This window comes from Manis javanica, chromosome 10 (genome assembly GCF_040802235.1).
Source record: "Manis javanica isolate MJ-LG chromosome 10, MJ_LKY, whole genome shotgun sequence".
Lineage (NCBI taxonomy): Eukaryota > Metazoa > Chordata > Mammalia > Pholidota > Manidae > Manis > Manis javanica.
Genome location: NC_133165.1, coordinates 105409419 through 105434503, shown reverse-complemented (window position 1 = coordinate 105434503; position 25085 = coordinate 105409419). Strand labels below are relative to the sequence as shown.

The following is a 25085-nucleotide window of genomic DNA, read 5'->3' as shown; positions in this document are numbered from 1 at the left end:
ATCTATCTATCTATCATCTATCTATCTATCTATCTATCTATCTATCTATCTATCTATCTATCTATCTATCTATCTATCTATCTATCTATCTATCTAATCTATCTATCTGTCTATCCATCCATCCATCCATCCATCTATCTATCTATCTATCTATCTATCTATCTATCTATCTATCTATCTATCTATCTATCTATCCATCCATCCATCTTAAATTGGGGATTGAGGGAGTGAGGGGTGGGAGAGTTTGGTTTTGAAGTGTTTCCAGCCTTTGTGGACTTGCCAAGGCCCATTACGTGAGGGCTGGCACACCTGCTCCCATCTGGGGGCTCGGTGGGGCTTGACATCAAGCACAGATCTAGCCTGCGGTGGGCCCTGAGACTCTGGGCTAAGGACTGGGTGTGAATGAGAATACCTAGCAGGACTCTCTCTGGACCTCAGGCCAGCTGCTCCAAGGCTCAGAAAGCAGGTGGGCCACACTGCTGCTGCTTCATGGTGGGGCCATCCCTGCTGTGCAGAGAAGGCAGCTCCAGGTGCCCCTCTTCACTCTTGGTGGGCAGCCCACTGGCCTAGTCTGCAAGGGGAACCCCTTCTGCCCTTTTGAATTGGGGGCCTACTTCCCCTCAGACTTCATAGGCTCTACTGTCTTAGAGGGACCCCAGAGTTCTCCTGAGGGGCAAAGGAGGAAGAGGCTGGTGCTGGAGCCAGACTGCCTGGGTTCAGTCCCAGCTCTGTCACTCCCCAGCTGTGTGACCCTGAACATGTTAGTCACCCTCTCCATGCCTCGGTTTCCCCTCCTGTTAAATGGGCATAAGAATAGTCCCCCCTCAAAGGTTGTTTCTGAGGATTAATAAAGTTAACCTTATAATGAGCTTAGGCATATAGTAAATATGAAATATATATTTTAGCTTAAAAGATCCTCACTTGGGTCCTGAGACAGTTCATTATAAAAGGGTTCCAAGGTTAAATGAATTTGGGAAACACTTGACTGCCTTTGTGACTTAGGGTATCAAGGCTTGGGGGTAGACAAATTGGTGTAACCCAATGTTACCCTGAGGGGAGGAGCTGTCCACAGGTTGGTATTCACGGCTGGCTGGTATCTAGGTTGCAATGAATGGTTAACTATGTTGGCGTCACCCTTGCTGAGGGATGGTTTCTAGAGAATCCCCTTTGGGACATTCTGAGTGCCACGTCCTGTGGTGAAGCCGTCTTCATGATAGAGATGGCTTATAAAGAAGCACTTGCTAAGTGGCAGGGACAATTTGATGGGCACTGACTCATTTTATCTTCACTACCACACTAAGAGATTATTGTCCCCCTTTTCAGATGAGGAAACTGAGGCAGAGGAAGTTAAGTAACTTAATTAGGGTCATAAGGCTAATAAGTGGCACAGACAGGCTTGAACATGCACAATTTGGCTCAAGTCCATGCTTTCAGCTACGTGCTCCTCCTGAGAAGCCCTTGGGTATGTATGGTTGGTGCACAAACTCCTCTGAGCCTCTCAGGCAGACTGGTGCTTCCATGGTTACAGTGGTGGGACACTTGTCACAGCCTCCCCTTGCCCTGGGCTTGCCAGTGGCCAGCTGGAAGATAGGCACCCCGTGGCTGTCCGTTCTCAAAGTTCTCCACCAACTTGCACAGCAATGCTTCATGGCCCACTGGCAGGGACCAGATGTCTCTGTGCTGTCACCAAACACTTTTTAACAGTTGATTTCAAATAGCCCAAGGCCTGAGCTGGTGTTTCAAAGGAGCTGCAGCATTCTTTGTTGCTGGAAAGTTAGGTGTCAGCAGGAATTCAGAGGCCCATGAGAAAAGGGTGAATCTCAAGGGGTCATGCTAGGCTCATCCAATCCTCTGCATCTGAAGGGCCTTCTCCAGGGCTGGCCTTTCCAAGAGCCTTGGCAGGGTCTGTGGCCCACTGAAGCAGCAAACTTGCACCCACTTCCCACAGAGCACTGCTTCCCAAACACCTCAGAGCCCCCTGGGGCACATGTGCTGGCAGCATCTCCCCAGCTTTCATGCAAGTTCCTTGGGTGCGTTAGAAGATATCTTGGACTTTGCCCCATATGCCTAAGTGCCTTGGGATGTAAGAGGTGCTCAGCAGAACAGCGGCCCGACAAGAGCTGCACAAGTCCCATTACCCAGCTGGGTACACATGCCACCAGGGGTGTGGCTGTAGGGATCCTGCCTGGAGAGCAGGCCCAGGCTAAGGGATCACAGACAGCCTGAACCTCTAACCTGCTTCTCTGCCGATGACCGCAGCAGCATTACATTCCTCTTACCTTGCTCGCTTTCAGGATCTCAAACATGAGTGGCAGGCCTTGGATGATGAGCTCCTCCGTGTACTCTTCCTCCTGGATGGTCTTAAACTCCTTTAGCAGGCACTGAATGAGAGGCCTGCGGTGCTGCTGGGAGGCGATCCGCAAAGACTCCAGCCACGTGTGCAGGGTCCACGGGACGCCTGGAACGGGGGAAGGGAGGGATAAGGGGGGGAGGGCAAGGCAGGAAACAACCAAAAGAGAAGGTGTGTTTTCATCTGCAAGCCGGCCTGTCCCCAGGACATTACTAAATTATGAGACCAAGAGATTGACTTTCAATCAGAGAGCCAGTGTTAACTTTTTCCTAAAGACTTGTAGAAGTTGGAATTACAGGTCATGATTCAATTCCCTTAACGCTGGGTGTCCATTTCTGCATGCTACTCATATCATCAGGGGCTGCATTTTACAAGTAGAATCATTGTGCAGAATATTAGAATTATTACACATATTACTTATGCCTAGTTCATGCTTTTGAGTTCTGACTTCATTCATCTCCATCTCTCCTACTTTCCAGGGAGAGAGAAGCTCGGGGAGGGGGAGAGTCCAGCCCAGGACCAAACGGCACGTCCGTGCTCAGGCAAGAGCTTCGAGCTGGCGAAACCCACTGGGGACTTCACCCTCTACTGCTCTGGCGAGGACAGATCTGTACATCTGAGTAAGAGGACCCGGGAGGATATAGCTGCTGCTCCCCCGTGCACACAACATTTCCATCTGCAGACACTTTGCTGGGTCTTCCTTCTTTTATAGAAAGCTCTCCGGCAGCTGATGGCTGTGATTTGCTCCTCTTTCTCGTGGTGAGGCATGGATGAGAGAATGTGTCTTACAACTGCTTATAACAAGCAGATGGTTTGGAGACTCGAGCTTCACAATCACGCTAAACAGGCTCTCAGGGCAGTGGTATGAACATCCCACCTAGTAAGCAGCCACCCGAGGCAGAGGCCCGTTTCCAGAACAGCATCGGGGGGCCTGCCCTCAGGCCCTCAGCCTACCTCCACCTGCCACACTGTGTGCTTAAGGCCAGGCTAAGTCCACTGCTCCTCTGCTGGGGCTAATGCTGTCCGAATGGTGCAGGCAGAATGAGGCTGTTCCCCAGACACGCAGGAGAGATGGAGCTGGGAGAGCTCACCCAAGGAAGGGCCACCCCTAATCCTCCCTGAAAGTGGCTTTGCCCCCCGACTCAGTGGGTGCAGCCCTGGTAAGGAAGGGGCACCCGCATCCTAGCTGCTCCTCACCTGCTGCTTCATGGATTTGGGGGCTCTAAGGCAGCAATTCCCCAACCACTGGGAACCACCTGGGATGATTGTTAAATATAAAGATTTCCAGCCTTTATCCATCCAGACCCTCAACAGCAGAGCCTCTGGGTGTAGGGCCTGGCAATCTGTATTCAGACAAGCTCCCAGGTGATTCAAATGCTCAGGGTCCAGAGCTTGAGGATCATGGAAAGATGACCTGGAATGGGTCTTTGGGCCTGGCGGGATGCTGCTGTCAATGGGGGCAGTGTGGGTGTCTTAGCCGGGAAGTGCTCCAACCAGCAGATGAGAAGTTCCCTGGGCCCATGTGGGAGGGTGTGTGTATGTGTGTGTACGTCAGACCTACAGCCAGGCAGTGGTGTGTGTGTGTGTGTGTGTGTGTGTGTGTGTGTGTGTGTGTGTGTGTGTGTGTGTGTACGTCAGACCTAGAGCCAGGCAGTGGTGCTGCGCCCAGCGGTGGAGGGTGCCCAGACTGACCTATGCTCCTGATATCAATTGTGACATCCACGTAGCCATGCTCAGCGCTGTGATACATGGCCTCCCTCAGGGCCCTCAGTTTGGCTTTGCTGTTGCGGCTGGCACACAGGGGAGGCGGGGCTGTCTCCGCCAGGTCAGTCCCCTCAGCCAGAATCTCCTCCAGGGACAAGATGTCACTCTTCTCCTTCTCTGGCTGAGCGAGCAGTTTGCGGAACACATTCCTGTCAATCATAAACCCAGAGAGGAAGACACTCAGAGAGAGAAGGGCTTTGCCAGGGCGGGGGAAGTGGGGAGACCACTCACTTGGGACAAGGGAATGATGGGACCTACCCTGGGGCGGGGGTCTCAGAGGCCTGCCTGCAGGCGCTGGGTTTTGGGGAGGGAGGAGGTGTGAGGGAGGGACTCGCTGTGTTTCCTGAGGCCAACTTGCAGGCAAGTGCTTTCCTCAGATACCTAGAAGGCTCTAGAACTCTGCCCTTCTATCTGTCAGCCTGCACTGCCCCCACAGTGAATTTGCTTGACTTGAGGTTGTGTGTAATAAAATCTGATGGGGTAAATCCTGAAGGAAACAAGGTGGGAAGGAACCAAATCTGAGAGTTTTTATTACTTTTTAAACGGGTTCTTGTCAGTTCACATGGCCAATGTGATGCACTGTGACCAACCCTGGCAAAGAGTGGTGTCTCTGTGAGGTGCAAGCTGGTGCGGACAAGACGCACAAGCCAGTCTGAGCCGGTGTGTGCTGCGGGAAGTCGGCTCTTTGCAGAAAGCTGGCACTTATGGCCTCTCTGGCTGGGCCTGGGGCCTGGACTGCCTCTGGGCCCCACATCCAGAGAGGTAGTGGGTCTGGGGTAGGCCTGGGAATCTGCATTTTTAACAAGCACCACTGGGGACCTTGTGGCTTTGGCCCAGCCTAGCCTACCTGTGTCCGTGGGCTGCGGCCTGGCTGAAAGAGTTCATATCACCCTGGGGGGTTGTAGAAATTCCATTCCTGTACATGGTTCCTATCAGGGGATCCGCGCCACGCTCCAACAGCAAACTAACCAGCTCAAAATTTCCTGCAAGCCCAGAAGAGGGGGTTTTATAAGAGAATCATGGGAGATGTACGGTTACAGACACAAGGAGGAGCAGGGTGGTGGAGACCCTTGGCCAGGATAAGAGTCGGCGGCTCTTACCTACGGCAGCTGCGAGCTGGAGGGGCGTCTCTGAGTAGTTCTCCTCGCCGTGCTCCACAGAGCCTTCCACCTTGGCCCCGGCGTCGAGGAGGAGCTGCGAAGGAAGAGTGCTCACTGAGACGCTGACAGGACATGCGCCGTGAGGCGGCGTCACAACTTGGTGGAAATCAGTGCAGTGTCAATGCTCCTGCCCTCCCTCGGGGCCGGTGACCACGTGCACAGGGCTAAGGCAACTGCTCCTCAGGATAAACTGAGAGCCTCTCTTATCTTCTACCAGCCTCAGACCACTTGAGGGGTGGTCTATGGAAAGCAGCATCAGCTTGTTTGAAATGCTGGCTCTCATGCCCCACTCCAGAACAACTGAGCAAGGGTCTGCGTTTCACAAGGTTCTCAGGTGACTTTCATATACATTAAAGTTTCCAGAAACCCTGAGCTAGATGCTTACGGCACCTGAGTGCTGGAAGACTCCCTTACTTGGTCAGGTCCACAAAACCTCGGAGAGCGTTAAAGGGCCCTCTTAGAACCACACAATCTCAGGGGTTCTGAAGGACCTGGGACCCCCTGGGCCAAGCAGGGCGAGAATCCCTTCTAGAATACTGTGGTGGCTCTGAGGACAGTTTAGCAAATGCTAAGTTTCCTGGCCAGCAAGGTCAACTACTAAGGTGGCCAGGAGTTTGGCTTCATGTGACTCCATTCTGGGCATTTCCCTAAGATGTCTGGGCTTCCTGAGAACAGAGATTCTGTCCATGCCAGACCCCACAGTGAATGTGCTGTCAGCACCGCTGATATAAAATGAGGGGGAAAATGTGCCTTCTTTACTACCCAGTCAGGGCTACCTGGGGGCGCAGCTGGGAGGGGGCTGCCTACTTGGCATTTCATGACTTGTACGCCTGCCATGGAGAGGCGGCCTGGTTTCTGTTGTGCTCTGCTTGGCTGCCCGCTGCTCTGTTCCTGATTTATAGGCTGGGGATACCACTGCGTGTTAAGGGATGGCATTTGTGCCCACTAGGCTGCCCTCTGATCCTTTCTTTCTTAGAGTCCTCCTAGGAGGGGACCGGCCACGACATTCTACAGGCAAAAGCCAGATCTCCGTGTGCTGTGTCACCCACTCAGCCTCCTGGAAACATGCCTTCGTGCCTGTCTCCAGGATTCCTGCGCCCTAGGAAACAGCAAAGGAGCCCCGTGGAATTCCAACACTGCCTAGTGGTCCCTGTAACATAATTTCCTGCTCTGCGTAATCCCAAGAGGCCACCTAAAAGGAGGTGAGTCCCCGAGGGTCCTGAAGCTCAGCACTCAAGATGGGGCCAGGTGGGCTCATGGATGCTGATTTGTTTTTCCTGAGCAAGTGAAGATCAAAGTACTGGATGGCTATTCACTGAACACCAGCTCTTCAATGGCCAGAAAAGGTGCAGGCAATACACAGTCATATGCCCAAAGGACCTTGGGTGAGGACATCTCGCTATACCTGGGCAGCTGCTTCAGAAGACACAGGCGAAGGCCTTACTCTAGACCTCTCAGTAAGTGGGGTCCAAGCAAGTGTCTTTTTGGAACTGCTCACTTGCTGACTTGATGCTTTCCTCCACTGTTGAAAACCACTGGACTCTATGCAAATACTGGGGTCACACTTACAGGGAGGTCCTAAGGTCTCACCGTGGACAAGTCTTATGTTCATGTTCTGACACGCAAAGGAAACAAAGCCACAAACCCACAGCTCAGGCCCCACCCTCGAGCAACTGGGAACACCTTGGTAGGTTTGCCACTCTGTGTGTAAGGCTACGTGTGAGTATAGATAGTTTCATATTGGTTAAAGCTGGGCCTTGTAGATCATTCCATATATATTCATTCATAGGATACAATGATGCTATATTTAACTGCAATTAACCAATATGAATCTCTTAGGGAATATGCATGCTAGGAGAGGTAAAATTAAAGGTGTGGATAGGGAAATACATTAATACCTGAACTACAGGAATATGTCCATGCAACACAGCAAAAGTCAGAGCCGTCCAATGGCGGGTCTCAGGGTGGACAGATGGATATTTATGAGGAGTACTGACAACCTATAAACAAATTGAAGTTATTTTCAAAATGTGACCTTCACAATACTTAGACTAGCAAATCTGACCTATCAGTGTCTGGGCATGTGGGCTAGAGGTGCACAGAAGGGCATCCCGGAAGGTGCCTTGGGAAGTGTTGGTAATGTAGGGTAGTGACTTTATGTCTTCTGTCTGTGCAGAATAGGGACACTTTTGCTTCTCATCTGAAAGGAGTTAAGTGGATGACTTCTGACCACCTCTGAGGTGCCTTGGGGAAACCGTAATGGTGGTTACAAGGAGGAAGCTCCCCTGCCTTTTTCCTTTTTCTGCTTAAGGGAGGCTGGTGGTTCTGAGAGCTACGGGATGTCAGATAGCGTGAGATGCCGCTACTGTTGTATCCACACCTTTAGGGGAAATTCTCAGCAGCAGCAAACCCCAGGCAAGGGGAAGGTCTGCTTCAAGCTCTCAAGCGAGGGAAGACCACCCCCCACTGATGGAGGAATGTCACCGTCTGATCACAGCTCACCCCACGCTGTCCTCATGTCATTCTTCTGCTGGCTTCCGGATAGACAAAGACCTGCGTGCTATTGAGAACCTGGGCACAAAACCTTCCCTGGACACTCGGTGAATAAGCAACCTGACACTGGTCTTTCGATACGGGCCTCAAAACATCCCAGGCCAAGAGAGAGGCAGCAGGGCAGCTAGAGGTTGGGGTCCTGCAGGATTGGCACCTACACGTGGCTTTTCTTTCAAACACTCCTGGCTGGGGCCACAGGACCGTGATACCTGTTTCATTCCAAACAGTTGAGTTCATCACCCGCAGGGGAGAGGGCTTGAGCTGGGAGCCGCGGGATGGGCTAGACAGGACCAGAGAGCCCCACCAGCACCCAGGGCAAGGCGCCCTTTCAGTGTTTCTGCATGGTGCCTGGGGATTCATAACAGGGGGAAAGAAATCCCCAATGCTTAAAACTGTAAGATTTAATGGTTGTGAGATCCAAAATGGTTCTGGATCCAAAACTGTATCTTTTGCCTGCCTTCCTCAGATGAATATGAAACTGGTTTTTAAAAAATGTGTGCAGTAACAAGACTACAAGAGCATCTAATTTTGAACTAAAAAGGCTTCCCCAGGTTGCTGAGTTAGGATGGCAGCGTGTCATTCTTCCTAGCCTCTGAGGTCGCCAATATCTGCCTGCTAGATAGAGTGGCTCTTAACACAGCATAAGACCTGGTCACAAAGCATGATTCCACCTAATGCAAACCTTGTGGAAAGGGGTAGGACCAAGACAATTGAGTCCCAAACTTATGCTCAGTACTCTGGGTTCACGCTTCCAACAACTCTCTGAGATGAATGCGGTTTTTTCCTCCACGTTGCAGATGATGACTGAGGCTCAGAAAGGCGAAACCACTTGCCCAAGCACGTAAGCAAGTTACTAAGACCCAGCAGTTTCAGAATTTGAATCCAAGTGTCAAATCGCAAAGCCTGTGTGGGTATGTTTTCTGCTCTACCATGCCACCTCAAGGAAGTTTCACAATTAGCTTTAAGACCTCTGGCTTCAACTCAGACAGGTGAGCTCAGCAGGATTTGGGGGAGAGGGCAGAGGATCTGGGGGAAGCTGCACCTTGTTCAGGGAATAGGGGCTGCCTTTGTGTTAGAGGGGAAGGGCTGATGGCTCAGCAGCACTCTCTCTGTCCGGATCCCAAAACGAATGGATTTGCGTTGAGAATCAGAGATTCAATCAAATGAGTGAAGGAAAACTTGGTGCTCCTTGAGGCTTCTTTGGGTGTTTTTAAATGAAATGTACATGCAGGCAGCTCCTTGGAGTGTGGCTGGGCTGGGGCCTTGGGACAGAGAAAACTGTGATCTGGTCTGACCTATTTGCTGGACTGAGTACCTTCTAAGGTGGCTCTTGGGAGAAAAAGCCCCCCTCTCTTTACTCGCCTTCTCCTGGGGACTGCCAGGCCAAGGGGCCCTGCAGCCCTCTGCACCCTCACCTCCACATTCAGGTCAGCTCCAGCATCCAGCAGCATCTGAACCATTGCCTCGTCCCCACGGACACAGGCGTACATCAGGGGGGTCATGCCCTGTGGTAAGTTAAAAACCAGAGAATGTAGAAGGTTTACAAGGTGGCTATGTCACTCGGCAATAACAAACAGAAAATCTTACGTGTATGTAGGAGGCTGTGTGTGTACTCAAAACCCAGCATTGAAAAATTAACATGCAGCCCTATAATTCGTAAGGTTGCAATTCTCTATATTTTGAAAACCAAAGTGGAGGCAAGAAGGGAACATAAATTGCCTTTTTTGCATTTATTTTTGCTTAAAGTGGAGGATTTTTGTCTGTCTGTCTCAGAGTGCAACAGACCTAAGAGTGTTTGCTAAAACAAGTGGCTGATTTCAATGAATAGTTCTTAGGAACTTTCTGGATTTTGCAATATCATCCCTAAGCTATCTCACTGGTAAATGCTGTTTTCCTTGACATTTTCTCTTTCACAATATAGCAAGTGTCATCTTTGCTCTGTACAAGATGCTGGTCAGTGTCAAGGGAAACTGGTTGCCTCTGAGCATGCCCACATCACTGACACCTGGTTTGGCGTTATCATTTACAAGCAAAAGGCAAGTGAATAAGGAATGGTTTTCAGGGATTCTCTATTTGCCCATGACTCCGGCTTATTACAAACAAGGCACTGCAAACAACGGAAGGAAGGGACGGATTTTTCAATAAAGAGTGTTGTGACGGTAGCTATTTGGGGTAAGTGTTCGAGTTAGAGCCTTATCTCACAACATATACAAAAAGTATTTCTAGTTTGACTAGAGATACAGAGAAAAAATTAAAACCATAAAAGACATCTAACTGGATCTGTTTCTAGTCAAAAGTAATGGAAGAAACCACAAAGGAAAATCATTACAGCACTGGAGACATAAAATTGGGAACATTATAAACAGAATTAAAAGGTAAACAATAGACTGAGACATATGTGTCACATTATAACAAAGGGTTATATGATTCATGTGTAAAGAGCTCTTCTAAATAAAGAAGAAAAACAGTAAAGTTCCAATGGAAAACAGGCAAAAGGTAAGTAACAGATTAATAGGGAACACATATTCTGTTGAAGGGTGTGTACAAGGAAACAGAGTCTCTGGGGAAGTGGCTTGAGATGAAGAATCTTAAGAAACATTGATGCTTTTGAGCCACTATTTCCAGTTTAAAAAATTTGCTTAATGAAATAATCAGGGATTTGAACAAAGACTTGTGTAAGTATGTTTAGTCCAGCATTATAGATAAAAATAATTAGAAACCACCTAAATATCCAACAACCAAGGTATGGTTAACTGGAAGAATAATATGACCATTTTATGGAACCATTAAAAGTGATTTATTTAAAAAAAAGAATATTTAATACTAGCACAAAGTATCTTTAATATAAAATATTGAAAAAAGCAAGATATACATCCCTGCTTTTAAAAACAGTGTAAATGTCTGTGAGTGCACACACACGCACACGTGTGTGTTAGGGCTTCTTGGTGTTTCTCAAGAAAATTATTAGCAGCTATTCCTTCCCTGGAACTAGATGCATGAGCTGCCCATGTGAGAAGCAGCTCCATCTGCCCCTTGTGACTTTCCATCTGGGGCTCATATTGGAAACTGCTTCTTGTTTTCTCTGTATGTAACATCTTCACCCACACGGGGTATTTTCCTGAGTGGTAGACACCTAAGTCTTTTACTATACCTTAGTTTCAGGGGCTTGGGGGCGGCTGACTGTATCTGAGGGGCCTCCTAGGGTCCCCCAGAATGATTTTTGTGTGCCTTAAACATATCCTGAAAGTTTGTTGAAAATCTGCTTGGACTGGTTCTGTGACACTGGCCAGTAACAGACAGGCAGGCAGAGAACTAATTTTAACCATGATGGATAAAGGACTTGAAGGACGCATACTAAATATAAATGATGGTTATCTGGGTGATGACATTATTTCCTTTCTGTAATAGGCCTATTTTTCTCTCTTTTCCATTTCAGCTGCAACGATCACGTGTAACTTCTCTAAAGACGAACAAGGATATTTTTATAGGATATTTTAAAACCAAAAAAAAAAAAAGCCAGGAAAAAAAAAATCACCCTAGTCACCAGTAGGGGGAGCCTCTGCCCAGTGCCTGCCGTTTCCACCGGCTGTTTGCCTTGGGGCCGCGCATGTGGTGGAGGTGGGGGGTGACTTCACTCTCCCACCCAGTACCTGTTCGCTCATGGTGTTGATCCCATCGGGCCCCAGGAGAGACACCGCCTGCTTCACCAGGTCTGTCCGCCCACAGTTTAGCATCCGGAAACCCAGGTCCTGCTTAAACTTGGCTTCGATGGCCACTGCGTCCAGTTTCCGAGAAGCACAAAAGCAGTCGTCCGCCCTACGGAAGGGACAGATGGTCAGCTGGGTGCAGCGGCTTCCCCAGAGATTGGTCCTTGAGGGCTGAGAGAGTTAGGCAGCACCAAGGAGACGCTGCATTCGCTTTTCCGCATCAATTGCCTGTTCCTAGACCCCAGTTAAAATATGGATGTCTTGATTCTTTGCGCTTTATAACTTTGACCCTTTGTCCTTTATAACTGCTGCCGATCTGTCCTGTGTGTCTTCTCCGTGCTTCCACGGCATCCTGAGCTAAGTGTAAGGATGGCTGATATTTACCTAATATTTGCAATGGGCTAGGCACTGCGGAACTCTTTACATGAATGAATTAGTTTCATCCGCACAAGATCCCGGGAGGTAAGTACTATCATTACCCCTCTTTTAACCATAGGGAAATAGACACAGATAACGGACTTCCCCAAGGCCACACAGCTGGCACGCAACTGAGCTGGGATGTGAAGCAGGGCAGTCTGTGCACAGCCAGCCTGGGTATCTGCTGGGGCACCCGGTCCCCCGGGCCCCCATCATGGCACATACTATTGCCTTTTTCCTTATCTGACTTCCCCTCCGGGCTGGGGGCTTCTGAGAGCAGGGACCTTGTCTAGTGTGCCTCTGTGTCCCAGTGCCAGACGAGCACAGCACGTGCAGGTGTTAAAAAACATTAACTGAATGACTGCAAAATAGGTGGATTTTCTACATCAAAGCAGAGGCAGGACACAGAACTGGCAAGATGAAATGGGTGCAAGATGCACTGGAAACTAACCCAACCAGATGGGCGCAGTGAGAGAGGATAGGGAAGCAGGCGCAGGTGGAAACAACAGATTCAAAAAGGGGGTACAGATTCTGCTTGTAAAGGACATCACTTCCTTCTCACGGTAAGCCGAGCAGTCATTAAATCAAATCACCAAGCATTTCTGGAGCACCTGTTTGCAACAAGGTCTGCTGTCGGCGCTGAAGACGCAAAGCTCAACCGTCACTGTCTTTCCCTGGCGACCACTGCCAGGAAGCAGAAAGGGCAGAGACACTGGTCATTATAATTCTGTGTGGCTAATGCAATGATCGAGGTGATCAGTGACATGCAGCAAACTAGGTGGATCTGGCAAGGCTTCCTGGGGCAGTGACCCCTGAGCTGTGCTTACATCAGGGCACAGAAGAGAGGGCAGAAGATCTTTGAGCAGGGCCAGTGGGAGCGAAAGTACGGAGGTGAGACATGGCAGGCTATGTGAGGCAGCCATGGAGGTTTTAGTGTTTCTCGCCATAAACTCTTAGGCAGAGTGCCAGAGTTGAGGGACATGTGGGAGGCAGGGGCTAGATTACGGGGGAACTTCACTTAATCCTTAAGGCTCCAGACTTTATCCTTAAAAGACGTGGAAGGTTTTTAAGCAGGCAGGGGTGTGATATGATCGGACGGCCAGTTCTAGGGTGGGCTTGAGGGCAGCTGACCCTAAAGGTAGAGAGACTTGGTAGTGCTCAGTGAACTGGCTGAACAGGCAGAAGAAACCACTGCCAGAGTGTCAAGGGACAGGGCTGAATGAAGGCGGTGGCTGCTGGGATGAGGACGTGGATTCTGTTTTCTCCACGTGTACTTGCCCAGAGGAACATGTAGATTATGACCCTTGCCCCAAGGCTACTGGGCCACACCCTTGCATCAGCTGGAGGCAGTGCTGTCCCAGACGCCTTCCTGCTCCTCCCCAAGCTGATGCAGAGCGTGGATACTGAGGCATGGAGGCAGGTGTCCAGAACTCCTGGTGACATTCCTGCGTCTAACTAACCCACTTTGTGGCATAGGGAGGTGGTATCATTTTTATCCTTGGTGGAAATAAGTGGGCCTATTGTTCCAGAAAGTTTATGGCATTAGGGCTTCTGTTCATCAGCAAAGCCAGGATCTGGGACACAGCACCTGAGGAGTGAGCCACTAAAAGGGCCTAAGTAAATGGGTGGGGTGGGTGTGCGCTTGACCCTCATTGGGTTCCTGATTTACGATTCATCTGCGGGCAGAGGAGGCTAGGGTGGAAGGCTGTCTGGAAATAGGCAGCCAGCGGTAGTAGATGCTAGGAGTTTGCTTCTGGCCACCAGGGGGCGCTGACGCAGTGAAGATAGAATCCAGAGAAAAACGACCGGAAGCTTGGTATTGCTATGAGGTCTAATCTGCATGCACACCTCTGGGACTAAATATCAAGCCAGGCCTCCAAAGGCCTACTTGTATGAGAGCACCGGTATGAACCAAGAATGGTATTTACGGGCCAGAGAAGACCAGAACCCTAAAATCTGGGATTAGGACCTTTTCACTGCTGGTGGGGGGCCCAAGACCACCTAACACTGTTGGAAGTTTCTCCAGGGAAGCCCAGTAACTCCCCAGGGGTGGACGAAGGCTGAGGAATTCTGGACCTAGCTTTGGACCGTGGCCTCTGCACCCAAAATGTGAACTTCTAAGGCACAAAATGGGGCTGTGCCAACAAAGCCCAGTTCATGGGGCTTTGGACTTGTGATCTTACAGCTAGGGTTGCCAGATTTACAAATAAAAACACTGTAGCAAATACTGCATGGAGCAAACTTACACTAAAGTATTATTCACTGTTTACCTGAAATGGAAATTTAACTGTTTTTTAATCTCGGAAAGGGCAGAGTCGCCTGCCATGATTTGAAAAGAACAGGAAGAGAGAAGGGGGTTCTTGCTGAAGTGTAGACAGCACCTTCTCTAGGGAGGAGGGGAGGCCCTTGGTGTGGCAGCAGGCTTCACCGAAGGCACCCACGTTCTCTCAAAGATGGTTTAAGGAAGATGCTTCGGCCAAAGGGACAGGACAGAGGGCAGAGGGTGAGAGCACCAGGCTGAGGTCCTGGGGCAAACATCACACAGGCTTCTGGAGAGGGAACGGTGGGGTCCGCCCACCCGTGTTGTACTCAAGCATCTGAAGCCTTGATTGGGGGTGGGGGCGGGGTGCACAAATCTCAGGGAGCTGTCAGATTTGACTGATTACAAGGAAAACTTTTCTTCTAATAGACCACTGGCTACTTCTGGAAGGTGTTGCTTTGTGAAATCAAGAACCTCCCTCTTGGGAGCAAAGGTGCTGTGAATGGTCATTGTCACTGAATTTACAATTTCCTCTTTTCTGGGTGTGTCTAATCCCTTCTGCTGTCCTCAATGCCTGACTGACTCTCTCAAATAAGCATTTTTTTCTGGAGTCAAGATAAATTCTATGTCATCAGATAAATGTTACTGAGCACCTACTGTGTGTGGGTAATACCTACTGTGTAGAGGAGCTAGGGAAGAGGGAGACACAGACCCCACCTGTGTTCACGGAACTCCCAGAGCGGTAAACCAACAGTTTCAAGCACATGAGGAGAAGCGCTTACCAGCTAGAGGCCCTGGTTTTAAATTAGAAAGACACAAATGGCAAGAATGTGACTGTAGCTAAGATGATGATGATAATTATTACAGGAAGCTAATATCTATTCAGTACTTACTACTGAAATCCAAGCTCTTTCCATGTGTTAACTTGGACAATCATCATAACAAGCCCACGATGTGGGTGCTACTGGGAACCCAGTCCAGAGATGAGGAAACTGCCTAAGTCGCAGGCTGGGGAGCGGTGAGCCGGGGTTTGACCCGGATGGTCTGATACCCAGCCTGACCCTTCTCCACGGTGCTGGAGGGCCCCCACACACAACCACCTACTCGAGCACATTCTCTCAGGCGTCTCTCAGCCCCTCAAATTTACCATGTCCACAATGCACCTTGATAGCAGCACGTCTACCTTCCAGCCTTCACACTGGCCCCCCAGTCATCCCCTTTCTGTAAGTGGCCGGTGCTGGAGGGCCCCCACACACAACCACCTACTCGAGCACATTCTCTCAGGCGTCTCTCAGCCCCTCAAATTTACCATGTCCACAATGCACCTTGATAGCAACACATCTACCTTCCAGCCTTCACACTGGCCCCCCAGTCATCCCCTTTCTGTAAGTGGCCGGTGCTGGAGGGCCCCCACACACAACCACCTACTCGAGCACATTCTCTCAGGCAACTCTCAGCCCCTCAAATTTAGCATGTCCACAACGCACCTTGATAGCAACACGTCTACCTTTCAACCTTCACACTGGCCCCCCTGGTCATCCCCTTTCTGTAAGTGGCCCTACTACCTAGCCAGATGCACAGGCCAGAACCTTCTCTTCTGCTCGTGTCCATCTCATCAGCTATTGATTTTGTCGCCCAATCCTCCAAATTCAGGTACTTCTTTCCACCTCCACTGCCACATCCTGGTTGCAAACACCACCACCCCTTGCCTAGGTTGTTGCAGAAGCTTCCTACCTGGTCTTCCTGTTTTCATTCTTCTCTCCATCCAAACCAGTCTCTTACCCAAGGCAAGAGTGAGCAGAAACTGAAAATAGGACCATGTCCCGCCCCTGCTTTGAACCTTTCAGTGCCTCCCCACCACTGACTAGACTCCAGCGTCCCACGCCTGACCTTCAGGACTCTGCAGGTGGGCGCCCTGCCCTGCCTCCTCACGCTCCATCCTCCGGCCTCTGCACCAGCAGCCCTCTTCTTCTGCCCTCCAACAGGCCACGGTCTTCCCTGCCTTCAGGACTTTACACCTGCTGTTCCCTCCCCTTGGGTGCCCTTCCCCTAGCTCCTTACAGGGCTGGCTCCTTCCTGCGCCTCACGTATGAGCTTGAATCTCGATTCCAAAGGAGGCCCTCTCTGACCGGTGCAGCCAAAGGAGGGTTTGCTCCCCCCCCATGTTTACACATCCCATCTCCAAGCCAACTTCACCCTTCCCCTTGTTAGCACCTTTTGCAGTCCGTAACTATTTTTTTTTCCTTTTTAAAAAGTGTGGTTTTTCTGCAAGAATGTTTGTCAGTTCAGACCTGAATGTAAGTCATGAAACCATAAAACTCTTAAAAGACAACATAGGCAAAAATCTCTTGTATATAAACAGAGCAACTTTTTCCTGAATGCATCTCCTCGGGCAAGGGAAACAAAAGCAAAAAAAATGAGCAAATGGGACTACGTCAAGCTAAAAAGCTCCTGTACAGCAAAGGACACCATCAGCAGAATAAAAAGGCATCCTACAGTATGGGAGAATATATTTGTAAATGACATATCCGACAAAGAGTTAACATTCAAAATATATAAAAAACTCACACATCTCAACAACCAAAAAGCAAATAACCCCATTAAAAAATGGGCAGAGGGTCTGAACAGATATTTCTCCAAAGAAGAAATTCAGATGGCGAACAGGCACATGAAAAGATGCTCCACATCCCTAATTATCAAGGAAATGCAAATTAAAACCACAATGAGATATCACCTCACACCAGTTAGGATGGTCAGCATGGAAAAGACTAAGAACAACAAATGCTGGTGAGGTTGTGGAGAAAGGGGAACCCTCCTACACTGCTGGTGGGAATGTAAATTAGTTCAACCATTGTGGAAAGCAATATGAAGGTTCCTCAAAAAACTAAAAATAGAAATACCATTTGACCCGGGAACTCCACTCCTAGGAATTTACCCAAAGAATACAAGTTCTCAGATTCTAAAAGACACGCACCCCTATGTTTATCACAGCACTATTTACAATAGCCAAGAAATGGAAGCCACCTAAGTGTCCATCCGTAGATGAATGGATAGAGAAGAGTGGTACATATACACAACGGAATACTATTCAGCCATAAGAAAGAAAGAAATCCTACCATTTGCAACAACATGGATGGAGTTAGAGGGCATTATGTTCAGTGAAATAAGTCAGGCAGAGAAAGACAAATACCAAATGATTTCCCTCATTTGTGGAGTATAACAACGAAGCAAAACTGAAGGAACAGAACAGCAGCAGACTCACAAACTCCAAGAAGGGACTAGTGGTTACCAAGCGGAGGGGTGGGGGAGGGCGAAGGGGATTGAGGGGTATAATGATTAGTACACATCATGTGTTGGGGGGGGGGTGTCACAGGGAAGACAGTGTAGCACAGACAAGACAAGTAGTGATTCTGTGGCATCTTACTACATTGATGGACACTAACCTCAATGCGGGATGGGGGGACTTGACAATATGGGTGAATGTAATGACCACAATGTTTTTCATGTGAAACCTTCATAAGAATGTATATCAATAATACCTTAATAAAAAAAAAGAGAGAGAAAAAAAAAGAATGTCAGCCATTATTAACTGGTAGGTGAGCCATGCATGTACCATCATTCACTGAAAGGAAACCCCAGGCAACATCTGTTTATCAAGAACCCCGCAGCCACACAAAGTGAGTAATGGTTCTGGTTACCGAATTTACCACCCAAGGCAGACAAGCAAATTAAAGCAGGTGAGAAACACTTTCTATAAAGATCTGTGAAAATGTTGTTCAATCCTGATGGTTAGAACACTTAACTCTGAGAAATCTTAATTCCTGCAGCATTCCTGTCAACAGGACTCAGAGGTCCATTTACTCTTTCTGGGAAGTCTCTGAAGGATGTGCTGCTGACTGCCAACAGGTACCCCTGCAGCCTGGCCAAATGAGCATGCTCTGTGCAATGCATGACTTATTCGTGCAGAAATCTATTAAGCTGGTCACCTGAGGCTTCACCAGAAGGTGATCAACTTTGTGGTTTTCTCTTCAAATGGCTTTCAATGATGCCATAAAAAATCCGACCCATTTAAGAGGTCAGCGTCCAAGGTGACCAGGTTCTCTGATTTCTCAAGGGCCCTGGCCCCAAGAGATTGACTCCTATCACTTCAGGAATGTGATTTCAGAAAGATGTTTTCCAGAGAGCCTGCAGGCCTGATCGTAGCAGGTGACTGCCTTTTCTCCTCTGGGAAGGAGGCGGCACCGAGGCAGGCTGTTGTTGATGCATCCTGTCGATCTCTCCCGATCACAAATGCAAGCTGGTGAGACCTTAGACGCATTGTATTCATTTTTACTTTTAAAGCTAGCATAGAGGTTATGAGCATGAACTCTGGTTTGCAGCTCAGCTATTCAGCTGCTGTGTGATCTTGGGGCAAGTTACTTAACCACTTTGCTGTTTAGTTTTCTCATCTGTAAAATGAGCTTAGTAATAATACCTTCCTTGCAAGATTTTGGGTTGGGGATTAAATAAGATAATCTATATACACTGCTCGGACGAGTACAGAGCTTAGGCTACAGCTGTCATTAGATGTTAGTGGTCTCGTATCATAACCATTATTATAAATCACAAAGCAATGGGCAAGACTGTTTGGAGAGAACATACAAATACAGAGACATGGAGACTATAGAACATTATAGCAACAGCACCGCTTTAGGTCTTAAATTAGATAATGTCATCTGACAAATTTTGTCAGAATAAAGGCAGAACTTTTCCCACTGGGGACACCCCGGCCCCCAGGAAGGCTGCCATCTGCATCCAGCATGGTTTTGCAAGCAAAGTGTAAGTGACAGCAAAGGTCAAGGAGGGCAGGGAATAGGAATTCCACTTGATGAAAGCAGAGTTTCTGGAACAGTTGAATAAGCAAATAGCAGAGCCACAACCAGGGCCCCTTTCTTTCTCTGCCACCCCAGGGCCAATCCTGACCCCACTGGTGCTTGAAGGTCCCCGGCAGCGCCCAGGCAGCTTGAGTGCCGGCTGCAGTGTAATTCTGCCAGCCCATCCCCAAGGGTGTGGGCTGGGAAGCCTGCCTGGGCTCATCCCGTGGCTGTGCCCTCGCCACCCGGTTACATGGCGCCGCTAACCCCAGACAGGTTATTTAACCTCATCTGGCTTCCTCACGTGTAAAATGGGGACCCTAACGTACTCTGCACATTAACTTATCCAACAAATACTTAGCCCTTACCATGTACCAGGCATGTCATAAACTTACAAATATTAACTCTTTAATTTTCACAATAACGCTATAAGGAAGGCATTATTATGGTTAACCTGTTTTACAGATAAGGAAAACTGGGGCACAGAGGGGTTAACTTGGTCATTGTCACACAACTTATAAGTAGGAGTTAGGACTTTTTTTTCTACTCTGATGAAACAATTATTTTAAGGGCAATGAGAAAACCCCTCCCAATCTCTTTTTTTTAAATTGAAGTATAGTTGAGAGACAATATTATTTTCGTTTCAAGTATACAACACGGTGATTCAACAGTTACACATATTATTAAATCCTCACCCCAACTAGGGTAGTTACTATCTGTCAACACAGAAGAAGATGTTACAGAACCATTGGTTATATTCTCCGTGCTGCACTTCCATCCCTGTGACCAACTTACATTATGATTGAGATTTTGCACCCCTTTATCCCTCTCATGCACCCCATCTACCCACCCCACCCCCACCCCCATGGTAACTACCAGTTCCTTCTCGAGTGTCTCTGAGTCTACTGCTGTTCTGTTCACTTTGTTTTTAGATTCCACATATAAGTGAAACCATGGTATTTGTTTTTCTCCACCTGGCTTATTTCATTTAGTATAATACCCTTTCATCCATCCATGTTGTCATAAATGGCAGGATTTCTTTCTGTTTTATGGCTGAATAATATTCCACTGTATATATGCACCACATGTTCTTTATCTATTGATGGGCACTTGGGTTTCTTCCATATCTTGGCTATTGTAAATACTGTGGTGATAAACATAGGGGTGCATTTATCTTTTCGAATCAGAGATTTTGTTTTCTTCTGGTAAATTCCTAGAGGTTGAGTTACTGGGTCATATGATGTTTCTATTTTCAGTTTTTGGAGGAACCTCCCAACTGCTTTCCATAGCAGTTGCACCACCTGACATTCCCATCTACAATGTAGGAGGGAGGAGTTAGGGTTTGAACCCAGGAAGTCTGTCCCACTAACCACACCCTACAGCTCAGTTCTCAGTGATATGCTGGCCATTACGGGGCTTCCAAGGGAGTCCACATGCATGACTCTGGGGTTTGTACCCTAAAAGGCAAGCAGTCCCCACAGCCATGACCTTCCCCATCAGTAATAAAAAAGCCACTCCTTACTGCAGGGTCACTGTGTGCCACACTCACTGTGTGCCAGGCCCTATGCTAAGTGCTCAATTCCACAGCTTCAACTGATCCTCTCCTTGCAGGAGTGTTGTCATTGTTCCCCTTGGCAGGGAAACTGAGGTGCAGGCCTGAGTGACGCCCAAGCCTGTGCTCCATGGAGCAGGCAGAGCCCAGTATCCGAGGCCAGAGGTCACATCCCTGGTGTGCTTCATATTGCTACCCTGGGCAGGTAACTTAACTCTCAAGCCTCTGCTTCCCCAACTGCAGAACAGGACGACAGCGATAGTACTCACGGCCTGTATCTGTGATGGGGATCAACGAAGAATACTTCTGAGCCACCCAGCACAGTGTGTGATGATAACTGTCCAATACATGGAATGCATACTTATTACTGCCTTGTAACTGTGTGCCTCTTTCCAGGGATTTAATCAGGCCATCTGGAAGCAAGCCCCTCCTCCAACCACACACTGTTCCAGTCCTACGGGAGGTCTTTCCTCGTCCCCAGGGCCCTTCCAGCTGGTCTGCAGCCTGTCCCGCCACCCAGCTCAGCTCTCCTGCAGGGCGTGCTGGGCCTGCTGATAGCTCTGCGGCTGCTTCCATGGCTTTTCATTTCCCCCTCCGTGCTTCTGTTCTCGTTCATCCCCGCCACACTTGCAGGCTGGCAACCTGGGACAGGGCAAGTTGCAGGGCCACTTTCAGAGGCAGCAACTAGGGGTCTGCTTGGGGGCCACATGAGGGGTGGGGCTGCTCAGTCCTGCTCATGGGAAGAGGCCCACGGGCTGAGTGTTCTGCTGGTATGGGGATGCCCACATGCTGCCTGAGCCCCATGGCCCCTGATTTGGGTTCCAGTGTGTCTCCTAAGACCAGTGGGCAGATCAGCTGCCTTGGAACAAAGTAAAGATGTTAATCAGAGACACAGTAAAGAGTCACAGCTTCCCTAAAATGCTACAGTCAGTATATACTAGTAATGCTAACAATGACACTTACAGATAGCGCTCCACATAGTAAGCACGTTGCATCCTCAAAACACCCCATGGGCGGCACTGTTCTCTTCATGCATTGGATGAAAGGCCTGAGGTGTGAAGGGCAGGGCAGTGCCGGGGTCACAGGGCTTCTGGGCGGTGCAGCCGCCATCCAGCCCAGGTGATCGGACTCCTGAGCCCACGCTCACATCCTGCTTACACCCTCACAGGAAACCCCACAGGCGGGTCTCCACATCCCCATTTCACAGATGAGGGACCGAGGGGAGTTAGGTCTCTCGCGCTAAAGTGACTAGGCTCCCTTTCCACCCACACTTGTCTCATCTCAAAGCGAGGCTTCAGTGAGACATGGGCTTGTGTGGGAGTTCCCACACTCTGTCCCAGCCCAGTTCTACAGAATCCAACATCACACCCACACGGGCACAGCAGGCCTACTGTGTGCTGCACACTGGGGCTGCAGAGAGGCCGACATGAAGAGATTTCTGCCCTGGAGAAGCTGGGTGGCTAAGGGATGTGCCGTGAATCATTTATAACTTACTGCACGCCAGCTACGGGCCAGGCCCTGGGAGAGGTGCTGGAGCCCCAGGCTGCCTGTCCTCCCAGGCTGTCACCGAGAAGGATTTTAAGCAAGCTGTTTGGCTACACAGGTGACTACATAATTGAAAATAAAGGTGTGTAGGGGAGAAAAACTCAAAATAGTAATTGAGGATAAAGTCACCAGCCTTTCATACTTCCCATGGGCAGACAAGAGAGATTTATGATACCCGGGAGTAGACAGTAATGCTGCCGGCATTTATCTGGATACTTAGTAACTCACTGAAGGGTGGCGGGAAAAGCTCCTAGTGTTGAAGTATGTGCCAACATAGCTTATTTCCTGGCTGTAGAACAGGCAAGTCACCCCATTTCTCTCTAGGCTCCACTTCTCATCTATAAAATGGGGAGAACAGTGCATGTGTGTTCAGCTTTTGTGAAAAGTAGGTGAGATGGTGCAGGCGAGCCTCTTCCCGCTCGCTGTGCTGGAGGCACTGATTCAAGGTGGACAGGTACCTAGAGAATGTGGGATGGGCAGTGCTGCCATTGACTATGAATTTCTAGAAGATGCAGACATTAGTCAGCCAACTGAAATGCAGGAGAAATACAACAAGCAGTCAACACCCCCACCACCTGTTCAGGAACTCAGGGTAATACTGTGTTGGTTGGTTGTGAAACTACAACTAAACCAGGAGTAGAAAACAGAGTTCATCTCAGGCATCGATCTGATTCACTGGTGTGGTTGATGGGGGTACAGCACTAGGAGAATTCTGAGGCCATGTCTAAACTTAGCCAGGAGAGAGGAATAGCTAAGGTCCTAGAGAACAGCTCTGAAAGCAACTGGTAAGCAGGAACAGGACGGGAATAAAGGCTTAGATGGACATACCACCCATTAACTGTATATTCTTCAATAAATCATATTTCCCCTGACAGCCTCAGTTTCCTTATCTACAAAATGGGGTGTTGGGCTAGACAAGCTCTGAGGTGCCTTCAAGCATGGACATTCTCTGAGTTTATTACATATTTTTGGGTGCTCAGCTACCATTCTTTACTATGCAATAATTTTTCTCCCTTACTCCATGCCAACATTTACCTTCTCTGTTTGTGCTCTTATTTCATGCAAACACTTAATTTACTGTGGCCAAGCGGATCACCTAAGAAGGAAATGTGTGGCAATGAGTGTTGTCTCCCAGCACCCATTCTCCATTTCTTCCTTATAATTATACAGAATTGCCTGTCCTCACTGAGTTTTGGCTGAGCACATGGCTGTCCGTTTACAAATTATATTTTCCCCTGTAGCAAGCTACAACCATGTGATTAAGAAACATGAGCGGCAGTGATGCAGGAAACTTCTGTGTCCTGTGGGGTGCTAGAGTCAGCTCATACCGGCTGTGAAAGCCACTTGTGCGTAACTCCCCCACTTTGTGTTCAGTGGCACTTCACTGCTAGCTTGAAATCAGCCATAGCTGGAGTATTTGCACCACGGAAATGGGCAAATCCCGAAGACCATTGTTCCTGCTGCCCCATTGATAAACATTTATCAGCACATCACTGTCTATGTCATTTGCTAAAATGGAAGCTCCTAGCTCTAGGCTAAGCCTATTTCTCCCTCCCTAACTGATAAGCAGACTTAGCAGTGTCCTATCTCTGACTGTGCAGGTGAGCTCAGGGCAGGTTTGGCAAACATTTTTCTTAATGGGTCAGACAGTCACTATTTTAGGCTTGTAGGCTAGGTGGTCTCTAGTGTGACTACTTAAGTCTGCCACTGGGCTTGAGGGGAGCTGTAGACAATTGGTAAATAAATAAGTGCAGTTGTATTCCAATAAAACTTTATTTAAAGAAAATAAGAGGCTGACTCATGGGCCTACTTTAAAGGAACTGCAGGGCAACAAGAGGGAAGGGTCTTGGGTCTTCAAAGAATCTCATGGAGCAGAGTTGCCTCATCCGCCTGCCCTGGCTAATCTATTACATGAGGGGAAAATCTTAGTATCTCTTAGTTAAGCCACTGTACTCTGGAGTCACTCTGTCATCATCTAGATAATGAATACAGGAGCTAAGAGATTAACTGCCCATTCTGGCTACTCTCCTACTTGGTCAGAATGGAAACATGCCTTCCCTGGAACTTAAAGGGCCAGCTCTGGCTGCTTTCTGCCAATTTCTGTGGCTCTAGAGAAGAACGCTAGCATCTATGGATCCAAGGCAGACACATGGCATATAGGAGAACAGGTTCCTGGGTTTTGTTTGCAAGAGTCTGGTGACCCACACGACAGAAGTAAGATACCATGGCCTGAGTACACGTGTGGTGACACTGGCCAGGCCGCCTGGGGTATCCTAAGGTAAGTGTCGGCACTGCGGGCACATCCTGCTGTGCCCAGCTCTAGTCTCCCAGTTCACCGGGCACGTGGATGAGGTCATTCTGGGGGCAACGAGGCCAGGAATTCTGGTTTACATTTTTATTTAAAAGCAGCCCCGAGGTTCTCAAAGAGCCACAGAGAAAGCCACCTTCTGTTCCTGCTGCTGGCTCTTGGAGATCTGACCAGAGGAGGATGTCAGGAAGCAGGGAGGGGTGCTGGGTCTGGCTGCAGAGGGCAGGCCCCTGGTCAGCACGTCCTAATAGCCATGCTGCTGGCCGGTATGGGGCTTGGAAACATTTTGGAAAACTTTTACATGGGGCACCCACATGCCCAGCTCTCCCTGCTGGCTTCCACCCAGCCGGGGTCACTCAGCTGTTTCCTGCCAGCCCTAGGCCATCTGAGTTTGGACCCTGGACTAGGGAAGGGTGAAATGTGGTAAGTGCTATTATCATGGATGGACAGATATTAAGGAATTAATACTTTAAGAATTCTTCATTAATTCACTCAGATCACTTTATTATATGTCAGGAAGGGTGCAAAGCACACTAGGTGCTTTCATACTTAAAATCTTTTATTTTATACTCAAATACTAATAACAGTAACAAAAACATATAGCATTAATTGTAGA

General features: G+C 48.7%; 1 protein-coding gene across 5 annotated transcripts in view; it reads right to left on the bottom strand.

Annotated features, from left to right (window-relative positions):
* ABTB3 (ankyrin repeat and BTB domain containing 3) overlaps positions 1 to 25085 on the bottom strand; it is a 291411-nt gene that overhangs the window by 31900 nt on the left and 234426 nt on the right. For 3 of the 5 annotated variants that reach the window (XM_037007082.2, XM_037007081.2, XM_037007084.2), the window contains 7 exons: positions 11478 to 11643; positions 9243 to 9332; positions 7173 to 7274; positions 5215 to 5308; positions 4962 to 5097; positions 4043 to 4263; positions 2280 to 2458 (listed from right to left, as the gene is read on the bottom strand). In XM_037007082.2, coding sequence (XP_036862977.2) covers positions 2280 to 2458; positions 4043 to 4263; positions 4962 to 5097; positions 5215 to 5308; positions 7173 to 7274; positions 9243 to 9332; positions 11478 to 11643 — 988 coding nt within the window. The remainder of the gene's footprint in view (positions 1 to 2279; positions 2459 to 4042; positions 4264 to 4961; positions 5098 to 5214; positions 5309 to 7172; positions 7275 to 9242; positions 9333 to 11477; positions 11644 to 25085) is intronic. The other 2 variants (XM_073213790.1, XM_037007083.2) reach the window with 2 other exon arrangements.